We start from the raw sequence: 23,224 nt of genomic DNA on the forward strand, positions 1-23,224 counted from the left end.
TTGGAATTGAGATGTAACTTTCACAAGCGTAAGATATATTAGAGTGCAGTATGTGTGTGAGGACAACTTTGGAGGCTGATCCTAATGTAAAATCCTTTTTTTTCCTCTCTCTGTTTTATACATCATTATGGTATTCTGTATTCCCGTCCTCTTCCACAGTGACAAAACATCGAAGCATTTTGACATGCAGCGCTAACACAATGCCAAAGGGACCATGCATTTTTGGGGGCACAGATTATTTATATGAGAAAGGACTTTAGTTTTGACAACAGGGGTAAACTGTTTTGGATTGTAAGAGACATATGAGCTTTTGCAGGTGATCCATAGCGTTCTGCTAAACCATCCGGGTTGTTTTTACAAAAGCATTAAGTGAATGTAAATGAGCCAAAGCAATTGAGAAGGATCTTTGCTTTTGCCATGGTACTGACTCTTTGTATGTGATAGGAATCTCCTTTGAACAGTTTTGGGGGCGATATGAGATTTTGCTAGTGCACTGAATTATTGAGCAGAACTGCAAGACTGTTTGGCCAAATGATCTTAATGATTTGTTTTCACGAAATTGTATTGTAGCATTTTATATTCATATACATTGGATGATTGCAGTATTTTTTATTTTTTTCCACTTCACGGCAAATGGGAACTAAAAACTAAGCAATTGTATTCTGATTGAAGATTTTCAATTATTGTACACAATATAGAGCACTAAGTTTTACTATTTTTTTTTTATTTTGGATGGATCACATGAATTTAAATAACGTTCAAAAAAGTGCCTAGGGGCATGATATTTTAGTATAAATATCCCCAATAAATCAGTAACATTCTGTAATGCTTTGACAACTACTGTCCTTTTTCTTACCTGTCGTTTATGTTGATGTCTCTCTGAGTGTGGAAATAATATATAATAATTCATCAGAATGCATGAGATGCTCATCATCATCATCATCACAATCCAAACAATGCGAAGAAACTGTTCAGCTGTGGATATGAAGCTACTAACTGCACTGAAGTTCTGATATTTTGTATTTCTTTTAATCGATTTTATTGATCATTCATTTGAATTTTTCACAGTTTCATGATCAGAAACGTCGTTCAGAATATTTTGAACAATTCCCACGGTTCTAGCTGATCGCCGTAGACCTCAGCTCTAAGGACAAGGTCACTGGGGGGGGGGCAGCAGGCCGCCTATATCGAGTCCATGGTGGTCCTAAAAAAAAGAGCATCTTGAGCTCAAGCAGAAGGGGTCAACATGCAAATGTTAACCCCTGAGTGAAAGCAACGGATCAATGTTCTCATGTCACTCTCGCCGCTCATGAATGTGTCGGCCGGCACAGCGCAGTGTTTTCATATTTAATGACATTCACATTGAACAATGGCGGTGGCAGCCCTTGAGTATCCTCTCATACGAGTGCACTGTCTCAGTGGGACAAGCGAATGAATCCTGTGAATATAACACAGCCAAACTAGTAACACTAGCTCAGGTTTGCATTGAGGCAAATTCCAAAATCTCGCTTATCCAGCACAGTCTTGGCAGATAAAGTTGAGTTTCTGTGTCTCATGCAAGCCCATCCACTGCTGCCCCCCTGTGGTCAACATGGCACCAGCTACTCCACATTCATTTGCACGCTCTGGTGGTCCTTGTCCAAGGGCCCAGTTCTGGAAACAGTCAGCGGACGAAGCCGTTCCAAAACCAAAGGTCAAAAGTGCAAGTGTAGCGCAGACCAAGCCAAATGTGGGATGATGTTGCATTCTTTGCCATCTTCGCCACTTGATCCTGAGCGCTTTGCCCAGTGATGAAGACAAGGTCCATGTAATGCTCTCTGCAGTAACTCAAGGCTTCAACCCAAGTCATGTTTTCATGAATTAAAATCAAGTTTCCTGGGGGAAGAGAAGCGAAAATTAAAAAAATTGCCTTTACCTGTCAGTACATAGGGGTTGTAAAAAAAACAAAAAAAATACACGTGACCTCTCATTGCATTGCAGTTGCACTGCATTTTGCTGAGAGCCCATAAAACACCTCATATATTTTGCGGCATTTGCTGGTGACACATACTGTACCTGTATTTAATTGTTCAGTCGAAGTAGCTGCTGTGGAATTTAACAGAACCCCGTCTGAAGATGAGTTGTTGGAAGGTGTTGTGACAGTCACTGGCAGCGTCTCCTGTGTGCTTGTCTGAGGAGTTGCAAGATTGTTGCTGGCTGCAGCAAAAGACAACATAACAGCAATGAGGGATTTCATTCTTATGTAAGGTATAACCTCGTGTATTTAGATGCATCTCAGCAAAAAATGGAATATCAACGAAAGCATCATTTATTTCAGTCCTTCAATTCAAAAAGTCAACTTAAGATCCAATAGACGACCATAGGTTAAGATCCAAGTCTTTGTCTGGACATTTTAACAATTAGATCTTATAGCTGATTAAAAAATAAACAGCCCAAACTACCAAAAGCTGGTAAATAACCATAAATTTTTGTTTGCCAGAAAACTCACCTGACACAAACCCTCAACAGTGTCGTCGCAAGAAATCAAGCAGAAGGTTCTAATGACAGACCAAACACTTCAGTGTGCATGGCTACCGTGTTCAAAGGTTGAGATTTGTTTTTGCCAAATTTTAGTGAGCACATATTGACATTATTAGATAAATCTCACAGGACACCAGCAAACAAAAAGTATACAGTCCCGTCTTGAATATTTGTGGGTCAGCATTTGCCACTTTGCCAAATCGCTGATATTAAAAAAAAATATATTGCTTTGGTGCTATTTGCTGGCATCTTGGCACCATGAATCTAAGACAAACTGATGTGAGGAGCTTCAGGTAGTCAGAACCTTGCTTTGTCTAATGGAAATGTGCCACAATCTTGCAGCATCAATAGACGATTGTAATTAAATTCAGCAAGGAATTACATTAAATTATTCGTGGCCACGCGAGGTCCATATCTTTCACAAATAGTTGGGGGTTCAATACGGTGTGCTGACATATCGAAGATCTTGTCTTCATTAATTCACAAATTTACATACTCCGCATCTGGGCCACTATTGATTTTTGGTAATCATTAATTTAGACCATAAAATTGTCATTTTCTATTTAATTCAGAATCAGGCTAAAAAATAACGAACCACAAGCCCCTATGACACAATTGTATCTGTTTTCACTTGCAACAAAAAAACAGTCTTTCACCTGTTCGGGGACGTATCTCCATGATAGCGAGATATTACTGATAAATACGGTAACCAGTCAGCATTCATATGCGCTTTTTGAGGGAATTGCATTTTTAATCAATTTATACTTCATATTTTTGGTGGTTGTTTTGTTGCATGCTGTCGTCTCGTTGTTGTAATAGGTGAAAATCTGAATTTTTGCAAATCAAGTCCACCACAGCTGTCGTTTGATGCCAAATAGACATGAGTCAACTTACGGCCTTGACAGACAAAGGTGCGTTGGCTGCTACATTTCAGATCATTCCACTGGCCATTATCTTTGAATATAGCAGCAACACAATGCTGGTCGCGATAACTTGGTTGCTGCGGTTTCCAGAAGCGGAATGACGACTCGCTCCCGTCTGACCACCTCCAGGAATCTCGGAAGAGGCCGATCCACACAGTTTGAGCTGTGGACACATTCCGGACTTCCTTGTTCTCTTCTGCAGAGCCGACACTGACCAGATCCAAAGATAAATCCCTGCAGTGCTTTTGGGCGTCCCGCCATGACATCGTGTTGGCAACAAAAACGTAGTCTCTTGGAGCATCACTGTTGCCTGCCAGATTTTTGGAAAGCATGATTTGTGAAAACAATGACTACAATTTTCGGATTATATTTTTCTAAATTTGTACTTACTTACCGTGACAAACAAAGCTCCTTTGGGTTTCACGCGCACTTTCAAACCATTCTCCCTGTTGGTCCATCGCTGCACATGAATGTTGACCCAATCCTTGTGGATGTCCCACCTTCCAGTTAAAGAAATCTCGTTTTTGATCAGGCCAAGCCCAATGCCACCTTGATACACCTCCCAGCTCCAGTCCTATCCACGATCTGATGGTGTTATTCGGAACCGAGGCAATCAGATCGTTCATATCAGTCAAGTTGTTGATAGTCGCAATGTCCGTGTGCATCCGTCTACAGTAGTCCTTTGCTTCTTCATAACTCCTCTCAAGCGAGATGTAGTGGAAGTTGGAAAACGCCACTTTAAAGGTGTTGAATTCTATGGAATGACAGCCCACTTGTTAGGTAACAAAAATAATACATAATAATAATAATAATATAATGTTTACATGTCTACATTTACATTAAAATGCATTTATATGTTTTACAAACCTGAAAATAGCAGTAGAAAAAATGTTGTGCTCCTTTTCATCATGATAAATGTGTTTTTGGGGAGGGAAAAACTACAAATATATTTAAAAAAAAAACAACGGATGCTCTTGTGCAGCTAATAAAGGTACGAGGAGACAGCAGCAGTCTGCAATAAGTTTGCAATTAGAATGCCACTTGTCTTGTTGAGAGGCTCCTCTTCAGAAATGTCTCTTACCAAAGCAGTTTTTCTTGTTTGTCTCTTTTTAGAACTGCATATCGTCACACAATGTGGCTCCCGGATGGTTGACTTTGACATGTAATCACCAGGAATCTGATGACAAATTCATAAAAATGTTGGGCAGGTCATGTCGTGCCATTGTGAACGATTGCTGAGGCTTATAAATGATACACTTCATATCTGATGCTATCCATTTGACTCAAGCGCAGACTTCCATTTTTTATTTGCTGACGTGGAAGAGTAGGCCTACTCAAAAATGTCTTCTGTCTCTCAGACACTCAGTCGCTGTCTTGTTTTTAACCCTCGTGCTTGAGCTTGCCCTGCAGCACTCTTTGAATTCTCATCAGATGCTGCTGGATGAACAGCTATTTCCACAAGATTTATCGCTTTGAATGCCTCTCAATTGGAAGCTCATGCTTTTCATTCTGTTAAGAACCACATGTTTTCACATGATCCAGTAAATTCTGAAATAGTGGAATCAAACTGTTTGTTTATGTTGGTATTCAGATAAAGTGTAGTCTACTTACTTTCCAAGTGAAGATTTTTCTCCCACATTACAGAAACATGCATATTAGTACAACTAAACGCTCCTGTTGTACAGGTGTTAATGTGAATGTAATGTTTTTTCCTTTTATGTTGTGTCCAAAAAAGTGTCATCCAGCGTAAAAACTATGCCCCCCCTCAAATAAAATCATGTAACTCATCCTCAGTGTTGACCCTTCTATCAGCCATTTCATCAATTATTGGTGGTATGCCTGCTCAACATACAAATTCATCTATTATCGATTTCCAACATGCTCCAAACACATGCTCAGTGATGGGTGTGTGTGTTGGTTGAAGGGCTGCCTCGTCAATGTGACAGTAATGCATATTTTAAAATGTTATTATTTTATTTAGTGAATCAAAATACGCAAATAAAACAGGAAAGGGGTAAAAACACAGAAGCAAAGAAATACATTTTTTAAGCGTGACATCATCAGATGGCGCGCAGCCCACCTCAGGACCCCGATTCAATCTCGTTGGCCGATCACTTCGAGTACTGACCCTGGGGCCACCGCCTTCTGCACGCCCTTGCTTCACTTTTTTTTTTTTCCTAAATCAAACATTTCAACTCCAAAATTATTATTTCATTAAAGACACCTTGAGATTTATTCATCCCTCTTTTCGAATTTTTCTATTAAAATGTGATATTTCGTGATATTTTACATATTTACCTCTTTATTACATTTAATTTCATTTTTCTATGCAACATTTCGCCAGTTTAATTAATTCTCCCCAGCATTGCCGTGCAGCCTCAGTTTTGGGGCATTCACACGCCGAACTGTGCATTATTGTTGATTAAACCCTAATAACCCTAAAAAGCGATGATCATATTTGTAATACAAGCCACACATCCTCCCACCCATTCCCATCCTGTGCGGCGCTGTCACGTGACCCCGCTACTGGGTGGTCCCAGGAGACATTTTGGCTCGAGCGGTGCTGGCACTGAGCCACCATGGCCAGTAAACAACAACAGCGTCAAGTTGAAGGCAACTGGTTCTGAGCGGCGGCCTTGCTGTCTGCTGTTGCTTCTCGGGAAGCACAATAAAGACACAGAGGCGTGCTTCCCAACAATGCGTCGATTGTGTGTTTGGTGAGTTTTTTTTTTTTTACCCCCTTCGACCTGCAAGCGAACACATTCGTTGCCATTATCTCGCTCGCCCGACTACCACCATGTAGTTAGCCGTAAGCTGCTGGTAGCCACGCTAGCTAGGTTAGCCTTAATCGTCGCGAAGCTTCGCTAAGTAGATTAAATGGCGATGCGCACGCGGATTTAAAGCGGTTCTTAGAAATCGTCGATCTTTGTCGTTGTAATATTTCTGTCAAACGAGGAGCTTTTGAGTAATTTGAGCCACGTAAAATCCGAACCAGGTATGCTGATAATGTTAGCTGGCTAATGTTACTAGCTAAGGCTCGAGCGTCCATCTCGATGTGCCGTGCCGTGCCGTACTGTACATACTGCTAACTTTATGTTTGCTCAATGATAAATGGATGAATCTGAATCATGTTTACTAATATTCACACTTATTTGATTGTAGTTTAGGTTCACAGTTACTATTTGAAATGGCGAGGGCGAGGCAATGGTTTTGCTGGTGCATATGGAGAGCAGCATTTATCCAGCAAACGTGTTAACAATCCCAAACTGTAAACTTGCTTCCTGCCAAACACTAACAGCATATGGTTACCGGTTTAAGATCAGTCACAAATGCTGTTCGGCTTCTTTATTATGTATATTTCTAAGTCCACGGGCCACCTTTATGATGATTACATAATAAATTACCATTGTATCAAATATTCAGCATTAAAAAAAAATTCAATTATTTTCCGGGTAGAACTGCATTGCATTACATTGAGAGCTGTTTATGATCTGTTTGATTCTCATGCGATTAAGATCACAAAAATCTAAGACACAGCTCTTTATATAGAATAGAGTATGGTCTTTTTTAGTTCTGCAACGATTCAAGATGGTGCAGGACAGGGATAGCTTTCAAAAGGAAGAATGTTTGACACATCTCTTGTATTGGATCTCAATTTATTTTGCATGCGGTCGTATTGTTGTTCCCGTACCAATTATTTCTCATATGTAATTGTCACCCCCAGACTAATATCCATCTGGCGGGACCTCATCCTGTGTATTTGAGCAATGTCTTCCCAGCAGCCGAACAGCTCAGCACCCAACAGCCCCACCAATGTCATTGGTTCTCCTTTCTCTATCAACTCTCCAATGGTTTCACCCTCTCTGGGATTTGGACCCATCAGCCACAGCCAGGTCAATACAATGCATGTTTATTTATATAGTGTTTTCACAAATGGACAATAAAAGCAAAATTCAGTTATGCCATGGCACTGTGGCCTTATGTACTTTTCATGTATTCATTTCATCATCAAATCGTTTAGGGCATGCAGCCATCCATTATTCAAACTGCTTATTCTCACGAGGGTCGTGGGCAGTTTTTCAAATTTTTAGATTAGAATTAGAAATCCCTTTATTGTCATTGTACTCAAGTGTGCAACGAGATTAGAGAGCTCCCCTCTCCAGTGTATTTTTAGTATATTTTTGGTAAAATTATTCTAATTAATATTATGAATTAAATATTCAGTGTTTCTCCACCCTATTGCACTCCAATTTTGCCACATTTGTTTTTAAAGCAGTCATTATTTTCTGGGGTTTTACAGTATACTTACTTATTGTAATGCCCCTGCTTGAGGGTAACGACAGGCACAGTCGGGGATTCACTTTCCAACTGTGTATTGAATGCATAAAATAACAGTAAAGCATTTTAAACAGTGAGTACACTGGATCTGCTGTCAATTGCCAAAAGTTAATTCTCTCTGTGATTCTCGTTGGTTCAGCTCTCAGCTTCAGGTGCCATGTCAGGGATGCATTCAATCAGCAGCTCTGAGGACATCAAGCCTCCATTTGGCCTGAGACCCATGTCTGCGCACAGTCCGGGAATCATGTTGTCTCAGAAGCGCTTGTGCGTCATTTGTGGAGACCGCTCGTCTGGTGAGTGAATGAACCGCACTGTTCTTTCATTTTGAAAGACAACCTGTGTGTGCGCTACTTTTATTGTCAATATTTGTTTGAGCTTATCTCCTCATTTCTCAGCATACCTGTGCTATTTGTGCGCTAGGCAAGCACTACGGTGTCTACAGCTGCGAGGGCTGCAAAGGTTTTTTCAAGAGGACGGTCCGCAAAGACTTGAGCTACACGTGCAGGGACAACAAGGAGTGCCTGGTGGACAAACGCCAGCGTAACCGGTGCCAGTACTGCCGCTACCAGAAGTGCCTGGCTATGGGCATGAAGAGGGAAGGTATGCAAGTTTCGTATTGCAAAACTTGTCCAGCAAAGTAACAAAACAAAAAAAAACAAACAAACAGCAAAGGAAGTGGAATTCACCAGGATGCAGGGTGTCTTATATTATTTTATCACTCTAGAGTAAAACGGTGTTCTCGTAGTAAAAGGAGTTAAAATAGTATAGAAATGTGGTGAAGACTGATGCAGTGGGTTGGGTTTATAAATCTAACCCCTGTCTTCCCTTCATTTTCCCAATTCTACCCTTTCTCCATCTTTCAATAGTGGTAAGGTGGATAAAAGAAGATGGAAAAGATGAGGGTCGGATGAGTATGGCATTGACATTTTAAAGCTACTCTTTTACTGTAATGTGTCTTGGATTTGGTATTGTATTATTGAACATGTAGCGCGTAAATGACAATTATAGACACCAAGCATGATATTTAGGATGGCTGAACATTCCCTAATTATATGTACATGTACAACCGATAAAGCTGCAATGAAGATACATTTAAGACTCAGTCAAAATTACAGGAACAGTTGACACCAACGGGAAAGAAAATCTATCCAATAATTTGTAGCTTGGGTTAGTGTTTATTTTCACATTTAGAATGACAGAACAAAAAAATGAGCGTGATTTGTCACAAAGATTCTGTTCTCAAGTGGACCAGATAATTACTTAATATATTTTTTTTTATCGTATATTGTCATCAAGTGAAAAAACAATATGAAGTCGCGCTGGGCGGCATGGAAACAATCTTTCATGCTGTAGGCCATTTTATTGACTCATAACGATACACGATATATATATTTTCAATTATTCTATAAAAAAAATATTTACAACACATTACGACTACTTACTTTTTGTCAATGTATTTTGCAGTGACATTGAACAGACCTGTGTCAAATTAGAAATATATCTGGTAGTGCTCAAAGCAAAGTAGCCTACAGATGTATTTTTAGATGTCAATCTAAATACGAATCATACAAAATAAAGTTTCTCACAGAAATTGATTAAAAAAAAAAAGAAAAGGATGAGCTCTACTGTAATGTAATTTTGAGAACATTTATTGTGCAGATCACAAAAGTCTAAATTAATTCTTACGGCTGTGTTTTGAAAATAAATCACATTTGTAATTTTATATGCATTCAGTATACTGTATCCCTCTATTAAGTGAATATCTTATTCTCAATATGAATGGACTTAATCTAGGCCACTCCTCTCAGCTGATGTGCGGGACACCATAACATTTCCTGTTTAGTGATTTGTGTAGCATTTTTTTTTTTTTATAATTTTCTCTCCAGACACTTATTACGTTTCCTGCTATTTGCTGTTCACAATTGGATATGCTCCTCTTTAACGCGGTTGCAGGGAGGCCTCCGTGAAGTGTACGCAGTCACCCTAGCACTTAATTCCGGTCTTTCATGATAACATTAGATTAGTTTAGCAAATTGCATGGCTTCTCCATCTTTCCCTCTGTTATGTACTCCTTGTAATCCCTTTTGTGAGAATATTCCTTGTAAGAAGTGTAACTTATTTTCCGCAATGGAGGCTGTGACTAATGATGGGAAAAAATTTAAAAACTCAAATTCTCCCTTTTGTAATGCTTTGCATTTTGATCAGGCTCAAAATACAAACTGCTATGCTTGTTACCCAGCAAACCTTGAGGGCTATTTTTTTTCGTATATATATTTATTAATCTTAATTTCTCCAAACTAGTATTATTTATTTAAATTCACCCATCATGTTGGTTTTCATTGACTATTAAATTTAATTTTGCACAAATTGTTTGTACGTAAATCTGATTTATTTTAATTATATTTATCATTATTAATGTAGGATGACTATTAATGATTAATTTCCTTATCTTATTGTTAAGTCTGCCCCCTGGTGGCAGCTGTGTAGCGTTAGATTTATAAGCCCATCAAATCAAGCTTCCTCCGACATTCTTATTACACGTCGTTTACTACAGATGGCAAATGATGATAGACACTATAGTAGAAAAGTGACATGATAGGAAAAAAGATTCTATCGTCTACGCGATCTATTTTGTCATATCGCCCATTTCTAATATGAAGCATATGGTCAAGAGAGAGGCATACGTTCATGATCGTCACTGCCGCTATGCTCTGTGCTGCTTTTTGTATTTGTCATTTTCATATTTTCATGTACCCTGCAGCTGCTTTTCCCATCCTACCAAATGCAGTGGAACTTCCCAAGTCAGATGAAATTCATTCCTCCAACGCTGGTTGACTTTCACTCTAATTTCCCCAAATTTCCCATAAGAAATAATGTAATCACTTAAGTAATTTCTGGATGGGTTCATTTATAAAACAAAAATAATGTAACTAACCATTTGAAGATCTTATGGAGAGGAAATGAGAAAGTGTCTGCAAAGCAGTGCTGTCACTTGGTTGTGATTCATAGGTATTGCTAGAGTTGAAGTGGGAAGCGTTTAAGAGCGATGCCAGCTAAAAATACATTTTCTTTGTCATTTATTATTCATCGTTTTGCATTTGGACCCTTTCTTATTTCCCATTTCTGTATTTTTTGTTGTCTTTTTTTCCTTCTTTGCCATTACTGGTGCCCTTGTGTTGCGGCATAAAGAAACCCTCGCCTAGTCAATCCTTTAATGAGTCATTGGTCACAAGATTGCCATTAAAAAGATTTGTCCCTGCACATATTAATTGATAAAATTGCAGTCAAGTTGATAAACTGTCTCACTGTTGCACCTCTGCCATAAGCATGTAAACACAACTGTCTTCTTAATATAAATCGTTCCCGCCTTATGTGATGCAGCGGTTCAGGAAGAGCGCCAGAGGAACCGCGAGCGGGAAGGCGAGCTGGAGTTCAGCATGGGCATTAATGAGGAGATGCCAGTGGAGAAGATCTTGGAGGCGGAGACTGCGGTGGAGCTGAAGACAGAGCTCCACTCTGATGGAGGCTCTGCAGGCAACTCTGTGAGTGCATGCGACTACTTCTTGTTACTCAACACAAAAAAGATGCATTGGTTTGGTTGTACATTTGCACGAGTTCAATCAAATTGAAGTCCCACCAATTTATATTGACATGTAAACAGTATAAACGTGAGTTGGTCGCAGCCCAAGCAACAGTGGCGGCCACGCTCCAAAGATACTTTTTGTTCCTTGACTACAAGTAGTTTCACACTGGGGCTACTGGTGCACTGCAGTTTTGTAGCTCCAGCCAAAATGACCTCCAGTTGATTGATATTTCTTTTGTTGTACAAGCAACCACTTAGAGCACTTGATTAATTGGTGTCAGACGAGCAGCTACCTTTTGTCTGCCCGGAGGGAAGTCTCTTATTGCGTCTTTCAATGGATGCCTGGTGTGAACATTTAACTGCCACTTAGTCTCAGGAAGCCAGCGACCTTGTCGCGTGTAGCTTTGTAGAAAGAGTTACGGCCATCGCATTGGTGATGTAATGTAGCTCTGGGTTGTCTCATTGCCGGTGTGGAGCGAATCTGGTGTTCAGTGGTGCACAAAAGTTGAGCTAAATGACGCATGAACACCACTTCCCACCTACCACGTTTACCAACTACTAGTAACCTCACAATCCTTTCTCTGACTTTGGTCTGACTTCGTCAAGATTAGTTTTATTCTGAATAATTCGTTCCTTCAATAAACCTTTATTTACTGTACAGGTGATATTTCACATTTTCATACAAGTGCAGGTTTTCTTTTTTGGCCATCCAGAAAGTATGTACATTGCTTTGCTTTTTCCACATTTTATAAAGCCTCATTCCAAAATAGAATAAATTAATTTTCCCCATCACAATCCTACGCACAACACCCCATAATGCCAATTTGAAGAAAATGTAGAATTTTTGCACCTTAATTAAAATAAAATGAAAACTAAGAATTCCCATGCACATTAGTATTCGCAGCCTTTCCCATGAAGCTCAAAATTCAGCATTGAACAAGTGTTTCTTTATCACATGATGGTTGCGGCGCAACCGCCAAATATGGGTCAAGACTGCCATAAACGAAGGACCCCTTGAGGTAGAAATCAAAGCAATGCTTGTTTTGGATGAGGCTCCTTTCAAGCCAATTGCAATGGAACAAAAACTGGAAGGAGAAATGCTCCCTCTCAAAATGTCTTCAATAACAGCACAGCAAAAATGTTGCAAAAATGTAAATGGGGAACAGTTAAAGCTGGCTTTAAAACTGTACAACGATACATGGATAATGTTGGACTTCATGATGTTCAATGTCCAAAATTTGCAAATTTATAGAATTTTCTTCCGCTCCAAGCTTCAAAAAGTTCTACATTTGAGGTGCACGTGTAGGCCATGTTATTTCTTTGCAAAGTGCCAACTGTCAATATGAGGCAGGTTTTGCCTTTGCTGTGGTTTGTGCCTGTTGTGAAGCAGCAGTTTGTGTTTCAGCCCCATGACGCGGTCACCAACATCTGCCAGACCGCAGACAAGCAGCTCTTCGCCCTGGTGGAATGGGCCAAGAGGATCCCTCACTTCTGTGAGCTGCCCATTGATGACCAGGTCATCCTCCTGCGTGCAGGTGCCTCATCTCACACACTCATACAGCGCGCGCTCGCTATTGGTGGGATTTGGGACCGAGCCCCATCGCAAATTGTCATTGCGTTTTCAGTCTTCAACCCCACAAGGAGTTTTGCCTGCCTGTCCAACCTTAATGGAATCTTTTATCAGGCTGCAGTTTGCTGACCAGCTGGCCAGCTATCAGCCTGATGGTCACCGCTAGGGATAGGAATGAGTTGTGAAGTTTTCCAGCCAATAGTTGTACGGTTCTACCAAAAAAAGTCAAATGTAGGGGGGTTCACTGTGCTTACGCGACAATGGTCTCCAAGTAACCCCAACGCTGATGTTGCCAGGATGGAACGAGCTCCTCATCGCCTCCTTCTCTCACCGCTCCATTGCCCTGAAGGACGGCGTTTTGCTCACCTCGGAGCTGCAGCGCGATGGTGCTCACAGTGCAGGCGTTGGCGCGATCTTTGACAGGTTTATACATTGGCCAGTTACAATTACAGCATCTCAATTGGTTCAAAGGTCCTCATAGTAATCACACTTGTTTTAACTCAGGGAGAGTGTGCAGAGTGCAGAGGTTGGTGCCATATTTGACAGGTAACACCACACCTTTGTTGTAGTTCTTAGATCAACTGCATAATTTTGTTGTGGCAACAAAAAAGACTTTATTTCACATTTCCAAAGCCTTTTTCAAATGTTGTCTTTCAGGGTTCTCACCGAGCTTGTCAACAAGATGAGAGATATGCAAATGGACAAGACGGAGCTGGGCTGCCTTCGCGCCATCGTTCTCTTCAACCCAGGTGAGCCCGCTGGTGGCGGCATCCTGGTAATGTACTACCTACTCTGCAACAACACAAACCTCGAACTGTCTCAAACAAATGGTTGCTAATATCTGATTCAAGCACAGAAGGAATGCCATTAATCTGCCGAGCATCCTGCATTTCACCCGCAATTTCAGATCTGAGTGGGACGCTGAATATGGAAAACAAGCAGGTTGCCTGAATGACAGTTTGAAGAATTTAAGGACAGGGCTCTATAATCTGGTCCATGAACACATTGGCAAACACGAGCACATTAGACATTTTCATAAATGGGGAGATAACATCAAATTTTGTTACTGAAATTCACACCGAAGGGTGAGTAGGCACTTAAAAGACCCAACCAATTTCCATTCGTCCCCTTTGAAGGAAGTCGTGCTTCCTCTAAAATGTAAGACCAATGTGTTGTTGCACTGCAGATGCTAAAGGTTTGTCCAACACGGGGGAGGTGGAGCTGCTCCGAGAGAAGGTTTACGCGTCGCTGGAGGCCTACTGCAAACACAAGTACCCCGAGCAGCAGGGCAGGTATGTGCTGGTCATGCCTTTTTTATTTTTTCCAAGACAAAGCGGCAGCCGGCGCTTGACTGGCTTTGCGTGTGCGCCAGGTTTGCCAAGCTGCTCCTTCGCCTGCCCGCGTTGCGCTCCATCGGCCTGAAGTGTTTGGAGCACCTGTTCTTCTTCAAGCTGATCGGCGACACACCCATTGACACTTTCCTCATGGAGATGCTTGAAGCTCCTCATCAGCTGGCCTAGAGGGAGCGTGCAGACTGGAGTGGCACTTTAACTTGGAAACATTTGTCCGCTTGTCTCACTGCTATCTGGGTTCCACTTCCTTTTCGTTCGTTTTAGTGCTGCACACATTTTGCTCTTTAGACCAAACAGGCCGGCTGGTGCTACGTGTCGAAAGAAGTATTTCCCCCCCTCCCCGCCCCCTCACAGGCTATATACCATTTTATATGAGCTTTGTACACACTGCTTAAGTGGATCTATTTTTAAACAGGAGCACGCGTCGAAGACCTAGTCTTCTTTTTAATCCTTTCTAGTCAACATGGATCTATTCCACAAGATGAAATCTTAGCAGAGACAAAATGTCTGCCCTCCATTTAGACTTGTTTACGACCTTGCCCTTTTCTGAGGCCAATCACTTGACTTTCTAAAAGCTGCCATCTGAATGTTGGAGCCTTTTCATATTTGGTGCTATTTCAGAAAATGCAACTTGATTGGTTTGAGAACCCCCACACCTAAGAGGATATGCAAACATGAGCTTTGTTTTTTTTTGTTATTATTTTAAATAAAATGTAGCAATATAAAATGTTTAAGTGCTTTCTGCCTTTCACTCATTCAGGGGTTTTACCAAGTAAATCACGTCTGGTGGAAAGGGAATATTCCATTTTGTAATTTATACAATTCTGAGGTACTGTGCAAAAGTAAATGTTCAGGGAAAATGTATGTTGATTAATTTGAATTATGATCAGGAGATGCAAATTATATCATTCTTAACCCGTGCCCTTGTTTTTATTTTTTCTTCAGATAGCAGAACATGTGTTGGGTTGCACTGGATTTGCTGACAGTGTTTCAGCTTTTATTTTTTTTTTAATCCTTCTATGCTCCATTGTATTTCCTTCCATCCTTCTTTCCTTGCTAGGTAGCTGTCCTGTCCATTGTACTGTCTCTGCAGTTTATTCAAAGCAAAATTGTCACATTTGGTCCAGAGCACCTCAAGTCATTGATCAACTTGACCTCCATGTGCTCGACGCATGGTTATGGACTAAAAAATAAACATGACTTCAGTTTGTGACTCCTTGTTGAATGTTTTTGTGTCCTTCCCGAAAAACAAGACCACAATAGACACACGGAAGAGTTTTTACAAGCATTTTAATTGAAATAGTGACATTGTTCCTGGCTGCATGTGAAGCCTTGCTTGTGTGAATGTAGCCGAGTTGTTTAGTGCAATGATGTCAAAGCAATCAAGTGTCTGGAGCACAAAACCAGCGTTCATTTCAAACCCTAACTTGCAAAACAGGCTCATTTCTAAGCTTTAAATTACATTTATAATACTGCTTTTAGTCTATAATACACTATTCTACAATTGGAGCAAAAAGACATTTTACATCACTGGCCTACTTGACTTTAAACACTAGTCTGCTTGTTTAAAAAAAAAAAAGTTTGCCATAAGAAATTAGATGCTACACTTTAATCTAAGGTGCTGAACAGAGTTCTACGGCTGGTGTTTTTGTCATTGTGATCAATTCTCAATGGCTATGCTCCCATTCTAAACGCAAACTCCAACTTTAAATGTTGACGGAAAAATGTTAAAAGGTTATGCTGGATTATAGCCCATAAAATAAACTGGCCCACTTTTCTTTATTAAAAATAACTTCCTTGCTCACATCACTTTAACATAGATGTTTAGAAATATAAGTTAAATGCTGATTTTCACATTCATTGTAAAGAGAGGAGTGCTTGTAACAGAATCTCCAGTGCTGCCAGTTGAAGGAGATGTCTAAGTTTTTCTTTTCACTTACAGTTCACATGAACTGACATGTAAGGCGGCGGGGAAAAAGTGGTCATAATAAATACATAATAGCTTCATTATGAATCGATCCGAACACTGTTAAGAAATCATCGCAGCTGGTGCTCGGTCCTCATCTGATTGGATGTCCCTGAAAAACTCTCTTTCATAAATAAGCCTCTCAGAAAGGCACTGAAATGTGCAGCTGGGACAACAGAAGCATCTGCTGTGCGCCACATACTGCTGAGCAACTTACCTATTTCATTCCTCAACCTGCTCGACTGAATCGGGTTATAGCGTGCTACTGTTTATCTTTTTGTGAAATGGTTCACATTCTATTGACGGCCAGCCGATCACCTTCTGGAGCGCAAGGCAATACACAGAGACGCTAGCAGCACAGTAGTAATTGTACACACGCAGGTGACATCTTTGGACTTGTTTCTCTCACTTTGACCACCAGAGAACATGCTCGCACACAAACACGCAGAGGTGTCAAGCGCCGCAGGAGTGCAGGCGGAATCTGCCAGAAGCAAATCTCAGTGGTCTCAACGCGGCGCTCAGCTTCTTCTTCTCAAGAAAGCGCAAACAAGTCATCCAAGTTGGGACGGGAATCAGGTAAGGCGGCGTGAACGGGCGTCCTCGAGTCCTGGTCACACTTCCAAGTCAGGACCACCGGACATGCCCAGGGCGTTGGCCTCCTCGGATGTCAAACCGCTCTTTAGCGTCCTCCTCACTTCACAAAGTAGAACACAAAGTGGGCATGATCACAAAATGGTATGGCGACAATTTCCCAAAATATTTGTTTATCATCACAAATTGTTATTTGGAAATATAAAACATTATTGTATTCATATTTATCTTCATCTATTCTTTATTTGTGATTCTGTAATGTCTGTGAGGTATGTAAAGCTTTGGTGGGATGCAGGCACCCTCTGGTGGTAGACAAAAGAATCACTGCCTACGTAAAGTTCAGTTGTATTTAACTATTCTATTTCGGTACAATTGTTATTTAACATTCATGAGTGTTACGGAAACAGTAAGTACAGTTTGTTTGTTACTTTCCTATATTCAGGCACAGCGTTAATGCTCAAACTGCGTAATGTGACGGTGACTTAAAATAAAAATATATTTTAGAAATAAAATGTTGGTCATGATGGTTGTACTTGGAAAGAATACACATCTTTTTTAAGTGGTACTTGGAGTAAAAAGTTTGACAACTACTGGTTTACAGTACACGATAGAGATATAAGCACAGCAAGCGGCATTCACCCCAAGGTCAAACCTTCCAGAATGACTCACATGATTTGCGATTGACTCTGGAACGCCGTCTCTCGCGAGGTTGCGTCCTCGGACCGGGCGCCTGAGTGGCCGAGCGCACGATTCGCTCCATGATCTCGTCGGCCGTGTCGTCCGTGCAGTTGATGGCGTCGTCGTTGGCGATGCACCACGGCGGCACGTGTGCTGAAAACACACAAGTTGGAATAGGGATTGAATACATAAGTGATTTTATTTGAGGATGGTTCTGTGATTGACTGGTGATGGTGAACACAGAAATAAAGTCAAGTGTAAAATGTCATTTTGAGTCACCTCGGGTGCTGCTGGCTCGCGTACGAGTTCGGAGGCCCAGCACCGTTGAAGTCTCGCCGTCTCCGCTCTGCACTCTGCCCTTCAGCACGGCCTTCATGTTCTCATGCTCGGCGGCGTCCTCGGCGTACTGGATGCCCTGAGGCTGGCTCTCGGGTGTATCGGGTTGGGTGCCGCCGAATTTACCGCTCTGCAGGGGAGGGGGACGTATAGGCCAAGGTGAGGTTCAACAGATCGCTGTCGTGTCTCACCGCACAGCACTTTTCAGGCTTGATGAGTCCCTGTTAACTCAAAGTCACCTTTATAGTCAGCACTCTATAGCAGTGCTTTCCAACCACTGCACAGACAATTATTTCACTTCATCTGTCCAAAAATGTATTTCAGTACAAATGTATGCCTGTTCATCTATGCATATTTTGATGATTATACTGTATATTGCGTCTTTGGTCTTGAATGACATATTTCAGGAGACATTTTAATCATGTTCAACAGTTTGTAAAATTTTTGTGATTGTTTATTGATATTTATTTTCCATTTTGAATTAGCAACCTACAATTTCAAAATATTTTTGATTCATAGTACAGTTCAGTCGACCACTGCGCACCCCCCAACCCCCATTATACATGGAAAATTAATACTATTGAATGTTTTTCTGTATTTTTACATTTTTTTGGAGTGAAAGTGGGAGTTTTAAAAAAAAAAACTTCATTTCCCGAATGGATTTCAATCGGTGTCAATAACACACTTATAACGGGGGCCGACTGTATTCTCATAAAATACAGCAATGTTGGTCCCGACGAAACTTTCCTCTATGCATGAGTGTCAACACTGCAAAATGAGCATGCTTTTCAACAAATGTTTCCTTTTACTGCAGGACACATCCATCAAAGGGCGTTATTAGTCATGATCATGTGTGTTACATTCAATTTTTACAAAACAAATGGTCAATCATTTCCAGATGTACTCCAGGTTTGTTTTTATCTTAGATCTATCCTTGGTAATATATTGTGAAACTATCATCATTTCAACCCGCAGCCATGCACCCGCTGTCAGTCCTCAAGTTTAAAGTCTTAAACGTTAGTCACTACAAAAAGTATCTCATGCAACCGATTGCAGACAGAAGCATTGCCCCTACCTCACTGTCACCTTCGTCGTCACTCTACAGACACGAGAGAGGGAAGGAGCGGTAAAACAAAGGCCTTGAGAGGTCATGCGCGAACTTCCAATGACAACATTGCTTATGTTACGAAACAGCTCTTTGTCATACAGCGGAACGCCCCAAAAAGGGTTACAGTCTCGTCAATTGAGATCTAGAAGATAAGTCTATGAGTGTTTTTTTTATATTCTTTGGGTTTTTAGAGCAATTGATAGTAGAATTTAATAATTCTATCAATGCCTACAAAAAGGTCACAAGGACACAATACTAAGGAGTGATCGGTATCTCTAAAATGTGAGTCGTATAGGCCAACTAGAAAATGCAATTCCTGGAGAAATTGCGTGTGAAGGCGGAAAAGGCTGGAATCTTTTTTGTGGAATGATTTTGAATGAGACTGAATGACATTGAATGATTTTGAATGACACTGAATGTTTTTTAATTAAATTGAATGACTCTGAAATATTGAATGAGGTTGAATGAATTTGAATCATAGTGAATGAAATTGAATGATTTGAATGACAGTGAATAATAGTGAATCATATTGAATCATCATGAATGAAATAGAAAAAAATATTGAATAATGTTGAAAAATATTGAATTACGTCACTTCCGGTTTCGTGACGTCACTTCCGGTCAAAACACGCAACTTCCGGGTTCGTGACATCACTTCCGGTCAAAATACGTCACTTCCGGTTATGGGAAAGGAATGACCTGAATGACTTGAATTTCGAACTGGAAACATTTGAATGTGAAATGTTGAATGTCCCATTGGAAATGAATGGGGAATTTGGGGGTGAAACATGTAAAATGGGAATGCATGAATAGAGGGAATCACATGAATAATGTGAAAGGAGTTAAAGGAATGCGAAATGAATGACTTGAATGTCTTGAATTTCAAACTGGAAGCATTTGAATGTGAAATGTTGAATTTCCCAATCGAAATGAATGGGGTGAATGAAGTGGAATGAAGTGAATCGGTTGAATTAAGTGGAAGTAGTTAAGCGCCGATAAAGTGGGAGGAATAAGTTTAATATTAATAAAAAATCAGAATAACATATGTGTGAAGGCCTCCGCCTTCACACAATTAGGAATGTTTCAATTTTGCTTGTCCCCAAAACTATGTCAACCAAAATCCAGCAGCTTGAAGAGAGTTCGATCAGGAAAGAGAAGAAAAGCAGAGTCGAATTGTTCACTCACATCCGTGATCATTTTCCCTCTGGTTTTGTTCCTCTCACGATGGTTGGCCCTCTTCTGTTTCTGCTGTAGCACGCGCTCCCTGGTTGTGCGGTACTCCAGCGCAAATTCACTGAGGATTTTGCTGAAGCGATGAATGCTGACGTCGCGGACGCCGTATATGGGATGACCCAGGAACAACAGGAAAGCGTGAAACCTGCAGGAAATCATCACGCATGCACATAAAGGCGAAATTAACCAAAGAGGAACGTGGCGACGGGGTAAGCGGCAATGCTGCCAAAGCATACCTGTTGATTATCCTCCTGTGGACGATCTTCAAAATGATAATCCTCTCCGCGCAGTCTTTGAGGAAGTCTGACATTTTTTGTTTCAACGCCGGTTTCATCTCGTGCTTGGCGATGACCTTGAGGTGATCCCAGGATGCTTTGCACCTTCGCTCCATCTGAGCCAAATTGTCTTGAAGTTGGTCAAAGTCCACCTGATGAAAGAAATCTCAAATAATAGCAAATCTCTCACGTTGACGAGCGCAGACAGCTGAAGCTAGAAACTCAGAATTTCGATCTGAAATTTCAAGGGGAAAAAAAAATCCAATGCGGTCCGTTTGCTTGTCAACTCATTCCCACCTTGGTTAGACGGGTGATGGCTCCAATCTCGGAATACAGATCGGAGCTGTCTGGAAACTTCTCCACCACGATGGCGCAGGTGTGATGCAACAGAGACTGCTTGTGAACCGTGTCCTTCACCTCGGGGACTTTCTCCAGGTAACTCAGCTCAAAGCCTTTGGCCTGGAGGAGGAAGCAAACGCAAGCATGCTCAAAAGAGGAGAAAGAGGAAGGCGGGGGTTGGGAGGGGTGCCTCATTCTGACAGGAGTAATCAAAAGGCCCAACAAGCGCAGCAAATTGCAGCGCATTTCCTCTCTGGCAAAGACACAGAAAGGCTCTCAAAGCGTGCCAAGAAGATATGTAGCTTCATTAGGTTGTGATTATCAGGAACCACAATCGACTTCCAGGCCGGCAGATTGCTGGGCTGGCCACAGTGGAGCTAAAGCCAGCACATAGCATGAAAGACGCAAACACACACTCCTTTGTTCCTCTTCCAGCTTTAAATGTCAAACTGAAAACAAAAATTCCAGACGTTATTTATGGGAACTGCCTTTTTTTTATGTCGAGGGCTTGTACTTTCCCCTTGTGTGTTTGTCCCTCATACGCTCATTCATAGAAGCACATAGCAGGGATTCAGATGCTTCTTCCTAACATAGCCGCTTCCAGAAAATACACAATCCCTCAAATATTTATTTCTTCTCAGAAACAAGTCAGCCGAGCTTTCCCACAAACTGTCAAGTGTTGCTCTGACTAATTAAAAGGACATCAGTCGCAAAATAGAAAGGGCAGATACTTGAAAAAGCACATTCACGAGAACATCCTCTTCAGGGACCAAATAAAGGATTTAAATTATCGACCGTAATTGCATTCCCTCTGTGTGCACGCGCTGCGATTGGCATTTTTCCTCTTGTAAGATCTGAAGAAACATTGTACGCAATTTGCCTGACATTTGAGTCACTGTCCACAAGCGTCAATGGCTGGCTAATTGTCAGTAGTTATACAAAGTAGCACTCGGTTGGTTCTGTCAACCAGTCTTCATGCCGACACCGGTTCAGCTTGCAGCAAACGGAGCCACGTGGTCGGAACTGATTGAATTGTTCCCCAGTGTTTGGCAACTCGTATTCATGGCTGACGGTTGCCCACTGGTTTTGCCACAATTTAGAATTAGCACACATAACAAAAGCCAATATAAATTGCAAAAAATACATATACGTAATATTGAAAGCTATAGGAAGTACTCTGTAGATATTTTCCAACGGCCTCTCAAAACAGCCACTTTCTCTCCTTATTCTTGCCTGTTTTCTCTTTTTTGTGGCGGTCTGCTTCGTCCTTATTGACAATCACTGCATGTTTTTGTGGTTCAAAAACAAAATAATAGAGTACTGTATATTGTAAACGGAACCTCGAAATCCAATACAAGGTCACAAACTTTAGTTTTCAAAATGCTTGCTTTTGGAGAAGCTAAACCAGAACTTCTTGATTATAACGCCGTATTGGGGTCTCAGCATCGGTTAATGCGTTATATCCCAGCCTTTTGTCAAATGTAGGTCACATAATTACAATGAGCACACAATAGCTTGAAGTTTACTCACATTAGTGCCATTAAGGAAGTTGCCGATGGCTAACAGTGTGGTCAAAATGTAGCGGAGAGTTGTGTTCTTCTCCAATTGGTCCATCCCTTCCTTAAGATCCTGCAGAGGCTCCGCAACTTCCTACAAACATAATTTCGAATTCACAGTTATTCACTTTTACAAAGATGAAGTGCTCTTCAAATATAGATGGTACTTGGTACTTTAATCATCATATGTGCCTTGGCTCAGTAAAAGTTGTGAAACACTGATTTGAGCAAGTTTATTATTGTGGGTGGAGTTTGATGTGGGCTGTAAAATATTTTGTTACTTTAACTTCATGAGAGGGCGATACATTGATAGCAGTAAAGATTAGCCTAGCATGTTTTTTTTTGCCACAATGGTAGCAAACAATTATATGGATATAAATTCCTTAAAATATTGCCTTTTATGGAGTACTTTGTTAAACAGCAGTTGTAGTTCAAGTCCTTTAGAAATAAAAGACGAGATGAGAATGTAACTCGCTGAACTTTATTTACTGCTCCTGCTTGAACGGAAGCACGTGCATTTGATTAAAGCAAGCGGAGACAGCGACCTTCTCAATAAGCTCATAGTCCATCTTGAAGGCCCACAGCTGCAGGCGGGCCGACAGCTCGGTGATGGAGGAGAGGATGAGGAGAAACTGCTCAGCGCTGCCCAGGGGAATTTCGGGATTGAGCAGCTGAGCCTCTTGGATCCTCTGCTTCTCTTCCTCCGTGGGGATCATGGTCAGGATTTTCTAAGAGGAGATGAGATGACAGAGAGGGGGGACGGAGAGTTCCAGGGGGGATCGTTTATCAAGTCCTCATCGCCTTGTTTTCACACAGCACGCCGGGACGGGAGAGGACACAAATTGATCCTGACATT

At 41.1% G+C, this 23,224-nt stretch overlaps 2 protein-coding genes and 1 pseudogene across 12 annotated transcripts in view; 1 reads left to right on the forward strand and 2 right to left on the reverse strand.

Moving 5' to 3' along the window:
- Positions 1-895: 895 nt before the first annotated feature.
- Positions 896-4,497, reverse strand: LOC148329363 (C-type mannose receptor 2-like; annotated as a pseudogene). The gene is made up of 5 exons (XR_015845604.1): positions 4,311-4,497; positions 3,838-4,197; positions 3,415-3,753; positions 2,056-2,196; positions 896-1,875 (listed from the first exon to the last, which is right to left on the reverse strand). The product of XR_015845604.1 is annotated as a C-type mannose receptor 2-like (transcript).
- A 1,458-nt stretch (positions 4,498-5,955) lies between these two features.
- On the forward strand, positions 5,956-15,499 carry LOC148329364 (retinoic acid receptor RXR-beta-A-like). Of its 6 annotated transcripts, none has more exons than XM_088306222.1 (12): positions 5,956-6,160; positions 7,168-7,336; positions 7,921-8,074; positions 8,202-8,381; positions 8,648-8,692; positions 11,163-11,323; positions 12,770-12,899; positions 13,231-13,357; positions 13,439-13,480; positions 13,568-13,683; positions 14,121-14,226; positions 14,307-15,499. In XM_088306222.1, exons 2-12 carry the CDS (start codon positions 7,211-7,213, stop codon positions 14,452-14,454), a joined length of 1,335 nt encoding a protein of 444 aa, XP_088162348.1. In that variant the 5' UTR covers positions 5,956-6,160; positions 7,168-7,210; the 3' UTR covers positions 14,455-15,499. The 6 variants fall into 6 exon arrangements, with proteins under 6 accessions (XP_088162348.1, XP_088162350.1, XP_088162351.1 ...); XM_088306224.1 differs by having other exon boundaries at positions 8,648-8,683; XM_088306225.1 differs by having other exon boundaries at positions 5,959-6,160; positions 13,592-13,683.
- Positions 15,500-15,556: 57 nt separating this feature from the next.
- The window catches only part of fhod3b (formin homology 2 domain containing 3b), an 80,641-nt gene continuing 72,973 nt past the window's right edge, over positions 15,557-23,224 (reverse strand). For all 5 annotated transcript variants that reach the window (XM_088306748.1, XM_088306747.1, XM_088306746.1 and 2 more), the window contains 8 exons: positions 22,914-23,096; positions 22,343-22,462; positions 20,771-20,932; positions 20,435-20,625; positions 20,151-20,343; positions 17,801-17,987; positions 17,513-17,674; positions 15,557-16,946 (listed from right to left, as the gene is read on the reverse strand). In XM_088306748.1, the coding sequence (XP_088162874.1) occupies positions 16,864-16,946; positions 17,513-17,674; positions 17,801-17,987; positions 20,151-20,343; positions 20,435-20,625; positions 20,771-20,932; positions 22,343-22,462; positions 22,914-23,096 (1,281 nt within the window). In that variant the 3' untranslated portion in view covers positions 15,557-16,863. The remainder of the gene's footprint in view (positions 16,947-17,512; positions 17,675-17,800; positions 17,988-20,150; positions 20,344-20,434; positions 20,626-20,770; positions 20,933-22,342; positions 22,463-22,913; positions 23,097-23,224) is intronic.

The sequence above is a fragment of the Idiotropiscis lumnitzeri genome, chromosome 10, assembly GCF_059441095.1.
Source record: "Idiotropiscis lumnitzeri isolate Australia: NSW breed Sydney's pygmy pipehorse chromosome 10, RoL_Ilum_1.0, whole genome shotgun sequence".
Classification (NCBI taxonomy): domain Eukaryota; kingdom Metazoa; phylum Chordata; class Actinopteri; order Syngnathiformes; family Syngnathidae; genus Idiotropiscis; species Idiotropiscis lumnitzeri.